This window comes from Theobroma cacao, chromosome 9 (genome assembly GCF_000208745.1).
Source record: "Theobroma cacao cultivar B97-61/B2 chromosome 9, Criollo_cocoa_genome_V2, whole genome shotgun sequence".
Taxonomy (NCBI): Eukaryota; Viridiplantae; Streptophyta; class Magnoliopsida; order Malvales; family Malvaceae; genus Theobroma; species Theobroma cacao.
The window spans coordinates 32,613,693-32,631,955 of NC_030858.1; the positions used below are offsets into that span (position 1 = coordinate 32,613,693).

At 32.7% G+C, this 18,263-nt stretch overlaps 1 protein-coding gene across 1 annotated transcript; it reads left to right on the top strand.

The window, feature by feature from the left end:
- On the top strand, positions 665-17,241 carry LOC18590161 (ubiquitin carboxyl-terminal hydrolase 13). The gene is made up of 32 exons (XM_018127408.1): positions 665-906; positions 1,070-1,136; positions 1,281-1,431; positions 1,548-1,705; positions 2,344-2,609; positions 2,687-2,905; positions 2,987-3,095; positions 3,186-3,301; positions 3,766-3,864; positions 4,632-4,741; positions 6,252-6,326; positions 6,858-6,936; positions 7,049-7,195; positions 7,630-7,710; positions 7,791-7,910; positions 8,220-8,342; positions 8,673-8,750; positions 9,181-9,269; positions 9,355-9,463; positions 9,853-9,921; positions 10,002-10,112; positions 12,135-12,190; positions 12,356-12,533; positions 12,629-12,730; positions 12,820-12,891; positions 13,007-13,072; positions 14,385-14,450; positions 14,656-14,742; positions 14,864-14,980; positions 15,160-15,234; positions 15,328-15,414; positions 16,681-17,241. The coding sequence occupies exons 1-32, from the start codon at positions 877-879 to the stop codon at positions 16,720-16,722; spliced, it is 3,354 nt and encodes a 1,117-aa protein (XP_017982897.1). The 5' UTR covers positions 665-876; the 3' UTR covers positions 16,723-17,241.

Consider the following 18,263-nt stretch of genomic DNA (forward strand, 5'->3'; position numbering starts at 1 on the left):
GGTTAGCTTATTAAACATTTTTTTGTGTTGACTTCTTCTTATTAGTCGAAGCCAGGGAAATTGTGAAGGAAAATCATGTGGTATTTTCCTAATTTTGACCCCTTGAGAGTTGAGATAAGAAAATAGAATTATTAATGGAAAATCCACGTTATGGAAATTTTGAAATTGCTTAAGGTATTTTTTTTCAATCATGTTTTTTTCCAATACGGATTGTTTAGGATAAGGTAGTGTATTTCTGGATCTCTTATGGAATGATTATTCTGTGAATTAAAAATTAACATAAAAGAAGAACAGGAATACAAAGGTAATGATTATTTTATTTTTTCAATCAAATTAGTATTAAAAAAGATTTCAAATTTAGTCTTGAAAGAATAAAATGGAGATAAATGAAAACAGAAAATTTGATATTTAAGGACAAAAATGTTACATACTTTTTAAAATAAATAAATTTATATTAGAATCTCATTTTGATTAATTGGAATAAAGTAAAAGGGATTAAAATAGAAGGTTGACCTTGTGATTGTGTATATCTACAAATATCATACACAGTATTATTATTGTACGTCGTATTTGTATATGTATATTACTTTTACCTTTCTTAGTGGAGTTGCAAGAAAAAAATATAAAGTGCAGAAAATAATTCGAAATCCCAAAAACGCCCACTTCCCAAATAAAGACCATCGAAAGACCTTTCTTTCTCTCCCTCGACCACCTTCTGGTGATCTCTCTCTCTCTCTCCTTTCTTCTCTTCTCTTCACTGTAATAAATCACCATATAGAATTGAACAAAAAGAAAGAGAAAACATTTCTCCCATTTCCCCTTCTCTTTTTTCTCTCTGTTTCGTAAGCTTCGAATTCACCTCTCAATTTCATAGCCATGACAGTCATGACCCCTGCCCCCGTCGATGTACTCTCTCTCTCTATTTTTTTTAATATTTTAAAATTTTTCTTTCGATTAATTGATGCCTTTGGATTTCATTTTAGGGTTCTTTTCTTCAATATTGATTTATTTATGGATCCGACTTCTTCTGATTTAATTATTTTCGGAAAATATTTTCCTTAATTTTCAGCAACAAGAAGATGAGGAAATGCTCGTGCCACACTCTGATTTGACCGACAATCACCAGCCCATGGAAGGTAATTCCTTGTTAATAAATTCACTTCTTAGAATTGCTTGCGTCAATGCAAGTTCGCCAAATTTCTGCTCATTTTTTTGGGGAGCACTGATAAGGGGGGGTTTAATTTGATTGTGATCCTTGTAATTGATGTCTTAATTGTTAGTTGCTGCGCAACCCGAGACTGCGAGTACTGTGGAAAATCAGCCGGTGGAGGATCCTCCTTCATCAAGATTCACTTGGAAGATTGAGAACTTCTCTAGATTAAACACTAAAAAGCATTATTCCGAAGTCTTCCCCGTCGGTGGTTTCAAATGGTGTATTTATTATTCCCTTCTTCTTGATAGTACTACTGTCGTTTCTTTCTTTATTTCTTTTTATTTTTGGGATAGAAATTGATGATTGATACTTTTTTCTTTCTTGCATTGCTTAGGCGAATACTGATATTTCCAAAGGGAAACAATGTGGATCATTTGTCTATGTATTTGGATGTTGCTGACTCGGCAAGTTTACCCTATGGGTGGAGTAGATATGCGCAGTTTAGTTTGGCTGTGGTTAATCAAATTCATAATAAATATTCCATAAGAAAAGGTACTAACCCTTCTGTAGATTATCTATGCACTTACTGTTTTGAGTATTTTTTAGTTCTTTTTGTCAATGGGTGTTTTAGTTGCATGCTGTTGTGATCAATATAAGAACATCACTCATTGTGTTGATGTTCCATCATGTCAAAGACTTATGCTTTTGTTACCATTTTCTGAGCAGTCTAATATAGATTTGATGCAATGAAAGGCAGGTAATCTCTGATTACTTGTCAGATTAAAAAGAAGCATGACACGTTTATGACGCCCTATGATTCAATATGGAGTTCTCTATATCATTTTCTGATGACTAATAGACATGACTCTTTCTTTTGGCCGATAATAGTAGTCTTGAAATTTAGAAGGTAATCTCAGCACGATGTATTTGAATCTTGATCTTTGGTAAGAATACCCATTTTTCCTTGTGAACACAATGCTGTTCTTGTATGCAAAGCATCTGACTTTGTTCGATTTATTTATTTGTTATCTAAATTCCATACGTGGGTCACTAGGTGTAGGTGGTGGTAATATGTAGTATTACATGGTTTTCACAACTATTCTTTTGGTAACTTGATGTGGATTTTGTCATAAAATTGGAGACAATAATGATAGGCCTATTAAATTTGCACTCTGACTTGGATTTTGCAGACACACAACACCAGTTTAATGCACGAGAAAGTGATTGGGGTTTCACATCCTTCATGCCCCTTGGCGAGTTGTATGATCCTTGCAGAGGGTATCTTTTGAATGACACTTTGATTGTTGAAGCAGAGGTTATTGTGCGCAGAATTGTGGATTACTGGACATATGACTCAAAGAAGGAAACTGGTTATGTTGGTCTTAAGAATCAAGGGGCAACTTGTTACATGAACTCTCTGCTCCAAACTCTGTATCACATTCCTTACTTCAGGAAGGTAAGTACTGATGCTTCTTATTTTGTTGAATATGTCATTAGTTTAGTGTAGCTAATGGTTTGGATGTTACATTTCAGGCAGTGTATCATATGCCTACAACTGAGAATGATATGCCATCTGGAAGCATCCCTCTTGCTCTACAGAGTTTATTTTATAAACTCCAGTACAGTGACAGCAGCGTTGCAACAAAAGAGCTGACCAAATCTTTTGGATGGGACACATATGATTCTTTCATGCAGCATGATGTTCAAGAACTTAATAGGGTCTTGTGTGAAAAACTTGAAGATAAAATGAAGGTGAAAAGCTTTCAATTGATTTTCTGTCTTGAGTAATGTAAAACCAAATTTAAAATTTGATTACTTCTGTTATGCTGCCAGGGAACTGTTGTGGAGGGCACCATACAGCAGTTGTTTGAAGGGCACCATATGAACTACATTGAGTGCATTAATGTGGATTACAAATCTACAAGGAAGGAGTCATTTTATGGTATCTGTTTCTGAAATGACTGATTTGGGGTTTTTTGAGTCTTGATTAGTTGTTTTCCATGTGATGCTAATTTATTTTTGCCTATACCAGACCTTCAGCTTGATGTTAAAGGCTGTCGCGATGTATATGCTTCTTTTGACAAGTATGTAGAAGTTGAACGTCTTGAAGGTGATAACAAATATCAGGCTGAACAATATGGATTGCAGGTAAGTTTCTTTTGTATGTTGTGAAATGCAAATGGCTGATTTGATGCTTAATGATGTTTGCAATGAGGATGAATAAAATGGATCTAGAATGTCATCAATCAATTTCATGCTTCTAAGAGCATAACGATACGATGGTCTATGCGTACAATACAAATAACTTAATTACTAGCAATTTTGCCTTTAGTTAGATCATTGTTAATTAGTACAAGAGCTGCATAAGAGGCTGCTATTTTGGCAAGCACAAACAAACTGTGGTTATTTCTCCTGTGGATGTAACAAAATTTTGTGTTTTGCAGTAGGCTAGAACTGAATGGCTTTGGCAGTTTTCTTTTGGCACAAGCATTCATTTTTCTTTCAGTTGTTTTATGTATGGTGTTCAATGTTCAGTGCATTATAACTGATTCTCTGTTACTGCTTTTCCCAGTTAATGACTGCATTTTGAATTTTGGGTGTGATTATTTCAGGATGCTAAGAAGGGTGTGTTGTTCATTGACTTTCCTCCAGTCCTTCAACTTCAACTTAAACGATTTGAATATGATTTTATGCGGGACACCATGGTTAAGGTTAGCAGTAACATCTTAGCTTTCTGTGGTTCTTTTTAATCTATGGTGCATGTGCTGTCCAGGGACCTCCATTGTTAGTGTTAAATACATTTCAATTTTTTCCTCTTTAGAGAAGTATAGAAATGACTGGTTCTATATTTTTTTTTTAACTTTTACCATACTCAAATGATTTTTTTAAATAATAACCAATATCTTGAGCTTTAAAATTGGTTTCATGTTCTGTGCTAGTTTTGACTATGAAAATAACAAAACTGATAAAAAAGTTTTAGAAAAGCTTTTTGGATGGGGGGTTCAAACCTACCTATCAGGCACAATGCAATGACTAGTTTTCTACAGCTTGATGTTAGAGGCTGTTGTGATGTGATGCTAAACTGTTGGATGGTGTTGAGGGCATTCTGTTTCAAAACCTCCTTCAGAGTCTTCCCTAGCCTTTTTTCTTTAGAGAACAGAAATGCGATGACTAGTTTAGCTTTTTCTATTTTCTTACATCTTTTGGGCTATTTTGTATTCTATGTAGCTTGTGTGCATTATTAAAAAAGAGGCACTGTCATGACTGCTTGATGTCTCATTCAATGAATGATGACATTCCTTATGTCTGAGACACTGTTGCAAGTTCTGTCATCTTACAATTATCAGATTTTTGTTTGTATAGTTGCTTCAAATGATTCTTTTGCGTACTTTAATTGATTTGTGCTGATGATTTTCAAGTGTGTTGTCTTTATCCTGGAGTCAAATGTTTTAACTAATATTTTCCGCTCATAATTTAGATTAATGACCGCTATGAGTTCCCTTTGCAACTTGACCTTGACCGAGACGAAGGAAAATACTTATCACCAGAAGCTGATAGGAGTGTTCGCAATCTTTACACACTTCACAGGTACTCGTAACATTAAGCTTTTCTTCTGTCTCAGCTGTATGCTTCCTTTCCATGTGCTGATCATGAGTTTCTAGAATAGGTTGCTCTTGATGGATACTTGAAGGGCAAACAAATTCAGATATACCTTTAATATTCCTTTTTTTTTTTCAATTTCAAGCTTCATGGTGGAAATAGTTTCTAGATTTTCTATAACTTCTTTGATATCTTTGATTCATATTTGTTAAAATTTGTATTATTAGTAATACTACAATAACAAACTGAACCTTTTAAACTTGTAACTCATGTGGATTAAATGATTTTATGATTAGGATTGTTATTATTTAGAATGTGGTACAGGCTTCAATTTTAGAAAAATTGAATACTCAGATTCTTTATCTGGACCATTTTAAAAAAGGGGTCGCAATGGATATTTTCAGGGTTTACAATATGTCTTTGATTAGTTTAAATCATTATGCTGACACTAATATGTTGATTGTTGGAGGTAGGACAAATTTGAGAAGTCTGCCTACTTAGGCTAGGGTTGAAAATTAGGGATTTTATGGTTAATGGCTATGGTAAGAATGAAGGTGAGGGTTGGGGAATCAATTAGGGTATGATTTAGTTGAGTTTTGATCTCAGAGAGGGCTGGAAAGTCATGGGAGTCTTCCTAGTATTTGCCTGTAGCAGTAGAATTAGAAAAGAGCATATTATGGCTGCTGTTTGAAAGCTGTGAACGGTAGTCTGAAACACTATAGCCGGAGAAAAGAAGAAACAAGAAGTAATATTTACTGAATCACAACATTCTTAAAGAACACAAAATGATTCATATCCTTAATAAAATTCAACTCTGCCAAGTTTGGTCAATACAAAGAAATATAGATGGGCATATACTTATTTATCCGCTTGGATTAGGGTTCTGTAAGCAATTAGACTAAGTAATAATCCGAACTAATATAAACTAAAGGATGCTTTAAAGCCCCAATACTAAACTAAACACAAGACCAAATCGACCATAACTAAGGCTCAATCCAGCATAAAAGATAATTTCCAATATTCCTATGGACACCAGAACTCTGAAGTCGATATGTTACTTTTCTAATGCCTTATTGGCTACCTAGGAGATCTTCTTAGACCAAAACAGTCTTCTTTGTTAATGAAGAACTCTCTCCGGAGAGGATGAGATAATTGATCAAGCTATTGGTGTGCTAACATTGTTATATATTGAATAGAGGCATCTTACATGCCTGACATAGTGGCAAGAGAATGCTGATTCTGTTTACATTTCCCTCAACTGTTCTGAACAATTGGACTTGGTTCTTTTTCCAACTGCCTATGGTAGGATGGTGAGGAAAAAGAAATGATAAGCTTAGAAATAAACGATGTACTTGGGTTCACTAATGATTCTAGGCAAGATGGTATATACACAACAGTGGAAGTTTTGCTGATGCACAGGTTTTATGGACTTGCTACTTTATGTTTCTATGATGCTCATAATACCGTCTGGTGCTTACATCTTTGAGTTTGTTTACAGTGTCCTTGTTCACAGTGGTGGAGTGCATGGAGGACATTATTATGCATTTATCAGGCCGACTCTTTCTGATCAATGGTATGGCTCATCCTGTGAAGTATCTCAAGGGGGTGTGTTTGTTTGCTTGCTACAGTTACTTGTTAATGGAGAGTTTGAGACTATTTTTGGCAGAGATTTTACTTTTTAAAGTTTTGAAATGACTAAAGCTTTACATGTGTCCTTGATGGGTAGATTCTCTATTTGGCCAATTTTAATCATGTTTTTAAGTCTTTTTGGTGGACCAACAATTGACAGATCTGGTGGTGGCAGTGAAACATTATAGTGTGGATAACTTAGAAGTTTTACCAATTGGTTCAGTCAAATTGATGCATAAAAATTCTCCTAAACAAAAGAATACCTGAAATAGGTTTTAATCAATTATTCTTGAAAAAAAAGAATGGGCTGTTAAATTCTTAGGCTGCTACATGGTTATTAAATTAGCCAAAGCTGATTGTATTTAAGGTACTGTGTTTACCACTTACATGTACCCAGCTATGCAAAGGAGCCTGTGCTGGGTGGAAGTATTAATTCTTTCATATAGTTACCTTATTGAAATTGTGTGCTTTTCAGGTATAAATTTGATGATGAAAGAGTAACCAAAGAAGATATGAAAAGGGCATTAGAGGAGCAGTATGGTGGTGAAGAAGAGGTACTGTTTCCTGGGCACTTTTTATTAGAATTTCTATTCAACTTTTCTGCTTTAACTATATGTATTTTCAGGGTATGATTTTAACAAATTTTCCTTGCTTTTGATGTAACAGTTACCACAGACAAATCCAGGATTCAATAATACTCCTTTTAAATTTACCAAATATTCAAATGCATACATGCTGGTGTATATACGTGAAAGTGACAAAGACAAGATAATATGTAATGTGGATGAGAAGGATATTGCCGAACATCTTAGGGTAAGATGCTATTGTTAATTATTTAAAGCTGCAAATGAGCTGATTCAAGGGGAGTGGTAGGCAGGGAGCTAGGCTTGAAAAATTAACAAGCTCCTAACTAGGGTTGAGATCGGCTGGTTTAGTGTACCAATGATCCCAAGGGGCATCAAGTAATCTGATATCACGTAGTTTGTCAACTAGGAGTAGATGAGCGTATTGAATAGAGTGGTATTCTTCTCAAGCTTGGCTTGAAGAAATCGATGAACTTTAATATGATTGTCTCTTGGGTTGCTTTATCAAGAGCAATTACAAATGAGCCTCTTACCAAGCTGATTTCAAGCTGAGGTTGAATAGTCTATTTTGTTTTAAGAGTTATTATTGGATTCCAATTTTATTATTTCAGATCACTTCCTTGCCCACAATCTAATATGAAATACTTTTATTATTTTTCCCAGGAGAGGTTGAAGAAAGAGCAAGAAGAAAAGGAGCATAAAAAGAAAGAAAAGGCGGAGGCACACCTTTACACTATTATAAAGGTTGTTATTTGAGTCATGAATTTAGTGACTGGTTTGAGCATCATTTAGCGTATTTTCTTACAGCTATATGATTGATCTAGGTTGCACGAGATGATGATCTTGCAGAGCAGATTGGGAAGGATATATATTTTGATCTTGTGGATCATGATAAAGTCAGGAGTTTTCGAATTCAGAAGCAGACACCTTTCAATGTGTTTAAGGTATGACAAATAGACAGATAGGTTTTGCTTCCCTGTGTCTTAATTGAAAATTATAGCAACGGTTTTTCTTTGGGAATTATTGGTTTCTCCACCAAATCGGTACTCTCTTTTTCCTTTCTTTCTCCTGATTACTACCTTTTTGATGATGTTTCAAGTTGCATTAATCATTTCAAGTTGAATGTGAAGTTTCTAAGTTATCTTCTTCTTTTTGTGCTTTTTATGATGCATTGCCGTTGTATTGGTGGTTCATGTCTGTTGTTGGCAATTTCTTCATGATTTGTTCGTAATTTACCATGTTGGTACATGCAGGAAGAGGTTTCTAAAGAGTATGGCATACCAATACAATTTCAGCGTTTTTGGTTGTGGGCCAAGCGTCAAAACCATACATACCGTCCTAACCGACCATTGACACCTTTGGAGGAGACACAATCGGTAACTTGCCGTACCTTTAATTGTTATATGCTATGGCTTCAGATAGTGTTGTTTTGGGAGTGTTAATGTCTAGTTTTAGCTTCAGTTCTTCTTAAGCATAGTTTTGGCTTTAACTGGCTGTCTTCATTCATCCTGCTAGCTTTTGCATGCATGTTCTTGCATACCTCTCTCTCTCTGTTGAATAAATATGTATTTTTATATTTATATATCCGTAAGTTTCCTTTAAGAAAAAAATACAGAAAAAGCCAGGAAAATATGCTGAATTTACCCTTTCTTTAATTTTAAAAGGATCAAACTGTGTGCCTAATTGGGTGTTTTTCCTTACTGTAGGTTGGAGCATTGAGGGAGGTATCAAATAAGGCTCATAATGCAGAACTAAAGTTGTTCCTGGAAGTTGAGCTTGGACTGGTAATCTGGTTTTCCTTTTTTTAAGCAACATATTTTTTCTTAAACACTTTATTTTTTTTCCATTGATCTCATTCAGGATATCATTCTCACCCCAAAAACTCAAATTAAGAGATCCAAAAAGATAGGTCTGATTTGTGATTCTAAAAACTTTCAAGTGCAAATAGTTTAGAGTAGAAAGAAGTAGAAATTAGGCATCAACCCATGAGGATATGAGCTTTGCTCTTGTCCACCAAGTAGAATTACTTTTCTGCCCTTGACAAACAAGTTAGTGAGATTTGAAACTGGCTGCATTTTATTAAATTCTTTAGGCAAGTCCTCGTTGTGAATCTGGCCTAAGCCATATTAGCTTTGATCCAGTTTTGCCCTCCTACCCTTGTTATTTTTTGGGTCTAATTGTATTTGCGTCGTGATCTTAAACATTATTGTTCAGGATTTACGCCCAATTGCTCCACCAGATAAGACGAAGGAAGATATTTTGCTTTTCTTCAAGCACTATGATCCTGAGAAAGAAGAGCTTCAGTAAGTTGTCTCATGTTGTGTCTTCCTTATGTCTTCTGGGAAATTATGTGAAATCTTATAGGGTATTATCTTTCTGTTGTATCAGCTTTGTCGGAAGGCTGTTTGTGAAAAGTACAGGCAAGCCGATAGAAATTTTGTCCAAATTAAACAAAATGGCAGGATATGCTCCTGATCAAGAGATCGATCTTTATGAGGTTTGCTTCTGCAATTTTGTGTTCTCAGTCAACTTTTTCCAGTGGTTTCTCTCTCTCTTTCGCTTGCTTTTGAGGGAAGATAGTTTTCAGCACAGAGGGTCTTTCGCTCTTTATTCCTCTTTCATTTCAGATATTTTTATTAGTTCTGCTGGTAGTTGAAGCAAATGTATAGGTCTAGATATGTCATTTTTTTCCCAATACGGTGGTTTAGGTTGGTATTAATCAGGCCTAGTCGAAGCTTTTTTCACTTGACTGTTGGTACTTGTTCAATAGTAATCTGTATAATAGTATTATTGTGGGTTTGACAGAACTGGTTAATTTTTCCAAACATTCGCATAGTCTTGACATTCTTATGAAGGATAATACCTTGATTTTGCTCTAATGTCCAGGAAATTAAGTTTGAGCCCAGTGTTATGTGTGAACCAATTGACAAGAAAATCACTGTCCGAGCTAGCCAGGTGTGCATCATACTTCATATTGGAATAATTATTGGTTATGACCTTTTGAGTGTTTTATACATCTATCATTTTCACTGCAGCTTGAGGATGGTGACATAATTTGCTTTCAAAAGTCTCTCCCTGTTGAAAGTACTGAACAATTCCGCTATCCAGATGTTCCATCATTTTTGGAATATGTGCATAATCGCCAGGTACATTCTCTTCATCCTAAGAACGTACAGTTTTCTTCAGTGATTTTGTTCTATTGTTTTCATTGCATTTTCATCTTGAGTCTTGATGGATGATAAGTAAGCGTGAAGGTTTACCTGCCAGTCATATTGCTTTTTTTTTTTTTTTGAAAATTAACAACCGGCTTTCATTAAACCTGGAGGAATAAAAAGGTTCCCACCAGTAAGAAGGGCATGTACAAAAGCATCGAAATGCTCTGAAGCAAAAAGTGAGCATATCTGTCATAGTGCTGCTTTTTATATGATTGTCTTCCCAACATGCTTCTTGCAATGGATGAAGTTTGGTGGCAGATTACTTGTGCTTCTTTTTGGTCCAACCTGATACCTGGGTTCTTAGCTTCTAGAAATGTTTGGGCGCATAAAATGTGTAGATTTTCACTCATGATATTCAGGGGCTTGAGTGCAATATATTGTTTTTGTCCTTCAATGATTAGGTTGATAGCTACAGATTGTTGATATGTTTTAGGCACATTTTACGAATTTCATGACCTGTTTCTGATCTACCATTTTAGGATGGTGGATAAATGTCCTAAAGTTTGATAGGCTTTACCAATAGATTAAAGCAAAAACAAATTAACTGTTTTAATGGTGTTGGGATAAGTTGCATTGTCTCGATGTGCCTCACATTTTGATTGATAAGATCGTGAAATTAAAAGTATCAATAAGAGTGCTTGTTGGCCAAAAACACAAAAAGAAGAGTTTTCGGTTCTAGAAAACACTGTTTATTTCCATGTGGATTTTCCTAATTTGAAAACAGTTCAATCTTTTTACTCTTTGAAGAATGCATTTGGTAATGAGAATAATAAAAACACTTTTGAAATCTGTATTTTCTATTTAAAGAAAACTATAGAAATTACATATAAACATAACTGATATTGATATGCTTATTTTAAAAATCAAACTACATGGTACTACAATATGACAACTAAATATGAGAGAAAAAAATTACTTAATAGAAATTTCACTTTTTTGGTTGAATAATCAATATACTTTTTTCTCATTTACATTATCTTTATTAGCCTTTTCTTTAATCCACATACCAACCCAAATTGAAAAGAGTTATGATAATCTTTACCAAATACATGGCACTCTCTTTTTTTTTAAGTTCTAATAAGGTATATGGTTCTATTTTTTGCGTCTACTAAAGATACAACAAAAGCTGTATATGCTCTTATAGTCTTCAGAGTATTTTGGCTCACTTTAAATTCTATCCATGACTTCACATGTTAGCTTATCTGTGAGGACATATTTCTAAAAGCACTTTGTCATTAAACTAGCTGCTGTCGTTTGGTTAAGAGCTTTTGACTTACTTTTCATGGCATTTGAGTCTCTACCATGAATTGGCTCTGTGGATGTATACAGCATTCAGCTTTCATCATTACAAGCTTTTTGTTTTTTTTTTTTTGCTTGAAAGCACTCAAATAACCTCTTCTTTTTTCTTTTCTTTTAAAGAGAAAAGCAGAATGCATGCATATCTAGAACCAGATCTTAATTTGTTGGTTTTGAATGCATTTGTTTTTTTATTGATTATTTATAAAAAAAGAGCTTAATTGAAATTTTAGCAAATGAATTGGAGTTATCTCATACGAATTTAGTATACATTCTTAATCCTCATTGAAAGATATGATTCTTAGACTAGAATCTTCTCAAATTTCTCTATGAAGCATTTTTAAATAGTAATCATAAGAATAATGTAACGAAGAGGCTTCCTTTAGAATGTGTGGTTTTTCTTTCATCTGATTTATCCTCACCTCTCCTTAAGGGTAATGGTCAACAGTCAATGGGTCAAGTTCCTTTTGCAATGCTGTTTCGATTAAAATAATGCTGTCTTTAGATTTTCTGTAAGCTCTTTAATTAGCCATAAACAGTCTTGGATTGTTGCCTGGGCTATACCGACCTCCAATGAATAATATTATCTGCTTTAAAAAGCTTTTTTTGCTTCATAGGCTAAAGTAATATTGGCATTTCTTTTTTTATTTATTTTAGGTTGTACACTTCCGGTCTTTGGAAAAGCCCAAGGAAGATGATTTTTGTCTAGAGATGTAAGTTCAGAATTTCAGTTCAAGTTGCCTTCCATTACCTTTGTTATTGACATATCTTTAGTAACTAGCTGGTAAATAGTAATCACTGTGTTGTATTCTGTGTTATCGTTTACGTGAATGTGAAGGTGAAAAGCTTTATACTCCTTTCCACTTTTGAATGTTTAGGTCAAGGCTTTATAGTTATGATGATGTTGTTGAAAGAGTAGCTCAGAAACTTGATTTGGATGATCCATCGAAAATCAGGCTTACTTCTCACAACTGTTACTCTCAGCAACCCAAACCCCAGCCTATTAAGTATCGTGGAGTGGATCATTTGTCTGACATGCTGATCCACTATAATCAGGTAATAATTAAATTGCCTTTGTAATGCATATTGAGAAGCCAAAAGGATGAAAGGGCAAAGAGCTAACTATTCTGTTGTATTTTGTTTCCTCACAGACTTCTGATATTTTATACTATGAAGTATTAGACATCCCTCTGCCAGAATTACAATGTTTGAAAACCCTGAAGGTAGCATTTCATCATGCTACTAAGGATGAAGTGAGTATGTGGATCATATTTAAGAGTTTCAATGAATGATTTTAAAATTTTGTTTTAATGCAATAAAATTCGGTTCTATCTGATGTCAGGTTGTTATCCATACAATCAGGCTTCCAAAACAGAGCACTGTGGGCGATGTGATTAATGATCTTAAGACAAAGGTAGGTTTTCTTTCATTTCATGGGTCAAATGATCATGTTGAGGGCATGTATGTTTTGGTAGATTATTTCTTAATCTTCTTAGGGGGTAAAAATTGTGAACATCATTCTGAAACAGGTGGAGTTGTCTCATCCTAATGCAGAACTGAGGTTGCTTGAAGTTTTCTATCACAAGATCTACAAGGTGTGAACTTAATCTTTTTATGGTTACGTTTTGCTCGTTTCAGTGTTTACTCTGAAAATTTGAAATGAGTAAAAGAAACCTTTTTACATGTTTAATTCTTTTGATTTGATCTGGATGCCTAGGTGATAATAAGACCTGCAATTCGTGTTTTCATGTCGTAAATGTGTCAGACACGATTATACACGAAACACGTTAAGGCTAAACACGAACACGACATGTTTAATATTCGTGTCTTAAATTTAAAACACGTACACGTATATGTTTAATAAACGTGTAACATGACACGACACAATTAACACGTTTATTAAACGTGTCAATATATGATACGACACGATTAATAACACGTTTAATACGATTAAATAAAAAAATTTATAATTAAATATAATTTTATTATTTAAAATTAAAATCTATAATTGTAAAAATAATTATAACAAAACAAAAATAATAATAACATCAAATATAATAAAATTTAATATAAATAATATATGTAAAATTCATTATCATATATATGATAAAATACATCATCAACATTTAACTTTCAAATACTAATAATATAAAAAATCATTCATAATTTTCAATCGTAATAATTACATTATTACATTTATAAAATTTAAAAAATTTATTAAAATAATTATTTAAAATTATTTATATAAGGTTAAAATAATCTTTAACTATTAATTTTTAATAGGTTAATAAACGTGTCATGTATACACGTTTAAACACGATAAAACGATTAAGTAAACGTGTNATTAATTACTATTTAATTAAAATTAAAATTATAAATAATTATTAAATTATTTATATAAGGTTAAAATAATCTTTAACTATTAATTTTTAATAGGTTAATAAACGTGTCATGTATACACGTTTAAACACGATAAAACGATTAAGTAAACGTGTTTAAATGTGTTTTAAACGTGTTTGTCGAGTCTGACACGTTAAGACACGAAAATTTTCGTGTCTTAATGTGTTAGACACGATTAAACACGAAACACGTTAAGATTAAATCCAAAATCTGTTTAACTCGTGTTTTCTCGTGTCGTGTCCAAAATTGCCAAGTCTACCGTGATATATTGGCAAATATCATAATTCTTACATAATCCTCTGATGCAATGAGTTCTGTTATCAGTTTAAAACTTGACATTGCTTATTGAAGAGACCATGGTTTAGTTTCTTGAATTGCATAAGCCCTTTCTGTGTTTCTTATTTCTCACTCTTCCTGGTTTGCTATTTCGGGGTTCCTTTGTCAACCTGTTCATTTTTCTGTCCCTATGGTTCCATAATGTTGTATGTTGCCATTGCGTTTCTGCAGATTTTCCCGCCTACTGAGAAGATTGAGAATATAAATGACCAATACTGGACATTACGGGCAGAAGAGGTCAGTTGCTCTCTCTCTCTCTCTCTCTCTAGCACACATGCACTCACACACAAGAAAAGCTGTTGTGCTGTCTCCATCATTCTGTGATCTAAGGAATCAGTTTTATTTTTCTTGTATTTTGTTGGTTTATTTTATGAATGAATTTCTTAGTCAATGCTTTAAGATATGTAGTGCTGTTTTTGATATTTGTTTTTCAATGTTACAGATTCCAGAAGAAGAGAAAAATCTTGGTCCAAATGATCGCCTAATTCATGTTTACCACTTTACTAAGGAAACAGCTCAAAACCAGATGGTAACAAGCTCCATTAGTTTCACATTATCTTATTTTCAATTGCCATTTTGCTATGCCACAAATTGCTTCGTGATCACTATTATGTTTTCCTTGCCACTTCAATTGCATCTTCTATTGACAGCAAATTCTGAATTTTGGAGAACCCTTTTTCTTGGTGATTCGGGAAGGTGAGACTTTGGCTGAAATAAAAGTCCGAGTACAGAAGAAGCTGCAAGTGCCAGACGAGGAGTTTGCTAAGGTTTGTATTACTTCCCAAATCCTATGTGAGCATTTGCTGACTGATTTACAGTAATCCTTCCTGTGTTCACTCCCTTTGCTCTTCTCCGTTTTTAAGTAGTCATTTTTCCTTTTCAATTTTGTGTTTGTTTTTCTGTTTCCTTTTTCTTTTAATTTATTTGAAACCTATTTTCATTTCAGTGGAAGTTTGCATTCCTTTCACTTGGCCGGCCAGAGTACCTTCAAGATTCTGACATTGTATCTGGTCGTTTTCAGGTGTGTGCATTGTTTTATGTATATGTATATTTGAAATTTCTTTTTAAGTTTTATGAGGATTTTACCTTTTATCTCGGTTTCATATATTCTCAGAGACGAGATGTGTATGGTGCTTGGGAGCAGTATCTTGGGTTGGAGCACTCTGACAATGCTCCTAAAAGAGCTTATGCAGCTAATCAGGTAATTGCCCTTTATTGGTGGTGTTGCGTATTAGTGACAGGCACTCACGTTCCCTGTAATATGTTCAATTAAATTATATTACAGTATTTGTTTTGAAACAAACTATTGCAATGTGATTTCCATTACATCCATTGGATGTAGGGAGATTGCATTGAAAAACCAATGCAATGTCAAATTACAACTCACTCTATGATATTATCAAACTTGATTTGATATTTTTACCCTTTTCCAATCATTAAAATTCTAAAACTTAGTTTTTTGTACTTTAATAAATTTTATAAAATTAGAAATATTTTTAAAGTTTTGGAAAAAAATCTATAAATTTTGAAAAAAATAAAAATAATTTTTTGATTCTTAGATATTCTAAAAAAAAATTTAAAAATAAAAAATATTTTTTAATTATTAAAAAAAATTCTGGAACGATAAAAAGTAGAAATAATTTTTATTTTTAAGAAATTATAAAAGATTAGAAAATCTATAAAATAAAAAACATATTTATAGTTTTTGAAAAAAGAGAAAATATTGTTTTTAATGTTCATAATTTTTTAAAATTATAAAAATTATTTCCTCTTTGCAATTTTTAATAAACTTCTAAAAATAAAAAATATTTCTTTTCTACTTTCAATTTTTTTTATAAAAATCTCTTTTGGTATTTATAATTTTGGTTTTTTTCCAAAAAGAATTATTTTCATTTTTAATGTTTTAGGAATATGTCAAAATAATAATAATAACAATATATTTTAAAATTTTCAAAATTGTTAACAAACATGGATTTACCCAATGTTTGTTTATTTGTTGGAAAATTTATAAAAGAGATGATATCATATAAAAATTTACAATAAATGAATATGCTAGTATATTAAACTTGCATTTTAATACATAGGAGTAATTTTGAAAATTAACATTACATTTCCAGTAAAGTGTTTGTAATCTAAACGTTGCAATGTTATCTTCTTGGCATTTTAATCACATTTTCCTTAATATGCCAAACGTTACAATGTTATTTTACCAGCAATTATATTCTTTGTAATCACATTTCTTGCAATGTGATTGCATTGCAAGGCATCAAATGCAATCTAAAAGTATTTCAGAGTTTCATCACAATTTCAGTTAATGAGGCATTAAATAAGGGATTAGGATATTCTTTGTTTGTGTTTGCTTTTTCTCTGAGGTTATGATTAATCTATATGCTGCTTATGCGAGCCCATGACACCGACTTAGCCAAGATAATTGACTGTGCATTGATATCATCATACTTCTTTGCAGAACCGGCACACCTTTGAGAAGCCAGTTAAAATCTACAACTAGGGAGCATTTTAGATAAGTCCCTTGATGACATTGTGAAAAAGGGTGCCTGTCTACTCGGATGATAAGGGTGGAGAGGAACACTTAAAGCAAATGAGAATGTGAGGCAACAAGTTAGAGTTGAGATGGCATGTGCAGCATTTGCTTGTTGATTTGTTGGATATGTAATTCTTTGGCTTGTGTGGATTGGAAGGGGACTTTTACCTAAGTAAGTGTGCATCTGCAAATGTGAAATACAATCCATTGAGCTTTTGCTACTTGAGGTTTTGTCCCGGTTAATGGGTAAGTTGCCTTTGTATTTTGGAAGGTACATAAACAAGATTTTGGATTAGTGAATATGTATACAGAGTATAGTTGGGAGAACGATGTCATTGTCCCCCCCCTTGTTTGCTTCCTGATTTTGTCCATGTAGATGCCTTTTAGCGAAATGGGGGGGCTTTGTAATGGTTGATTGCCATTCTTTTCAAGCCTATGGCTATATCTAGTTTCTCATATAAGAAATTTACCTAACTTTTTCTGGAAGGCACTTGTATATCTCCTCCTTTTTACCTTTTTCTCCTACAAGTAAAAGAAATGCTTATCAATTATTAAGGCAAAACTCTCAAAACTTGGGTTTCAACGGCTGAGAACAAATCTTGCCAAAAAAAAAAGACAATCGATTCGGAAATTTCACTTATTCTTTATTGTGGAAGTGAGGCCTCTGGGATAGAATTACAAGCTTGCTAACATGGTTACCGTTTGAACTTCCCAGATTTAACTTACTCGAATCATCCTATCATGGTTTTTGTTTTGACCTAATATTTAAAAAAATATTTAAATAAGTTATTATATTTTTATTTCGTTAAACCAAGTTTTTATATTTTTATTGAGTCAAATAAGTTTTTATGTTTTCATTTTGAGTTAAATAAGCATTTATGATTAATGATTGATTTAATTAAAATATTATTTATCATTAACATGTAGCGTGACATTAACATGGCATATTAACATTTTATAATTGATGATAATATGATATGTTGACATATTATAATTGATTATGTGTGATATGTTAATTTAATATGATAATATAATTATGTGATGTTTTTTACTTTTTTGTATCAACGACATGTCAATATCATGTAGAAATAAAATGACAAGTAGTATTTTAATTATTAGTTGAAAAAGTTTATTTAATTCAAAATAAAAATATAGGAATTTGAGTTAACGTAATAAAAAAATAAGGGTTTATTTAAATTTTTTAAAATAGTTTAGGGGTTTATTTGAACATTATATTTTTTTAAATTGCAAAACATTAAAATTATTAAATGAAGTATAAAATAATGAAAGTATAAAATTTCGGGAAATAGATTTGAGGTAGTTTTATTACTGATATTGTATATTATGAATACTATTGGATAGGGATGTAAATAGGTTGTCGTTATATGGGTACCCATAGGTATTTAACTTAATAACATAACATTAGAATACCCTATATTCAATTATGGAGTGGATTAGGATAACGTCTTTAAAATCTTAAACGGATTTAAGTATCACTTTTAAGATAT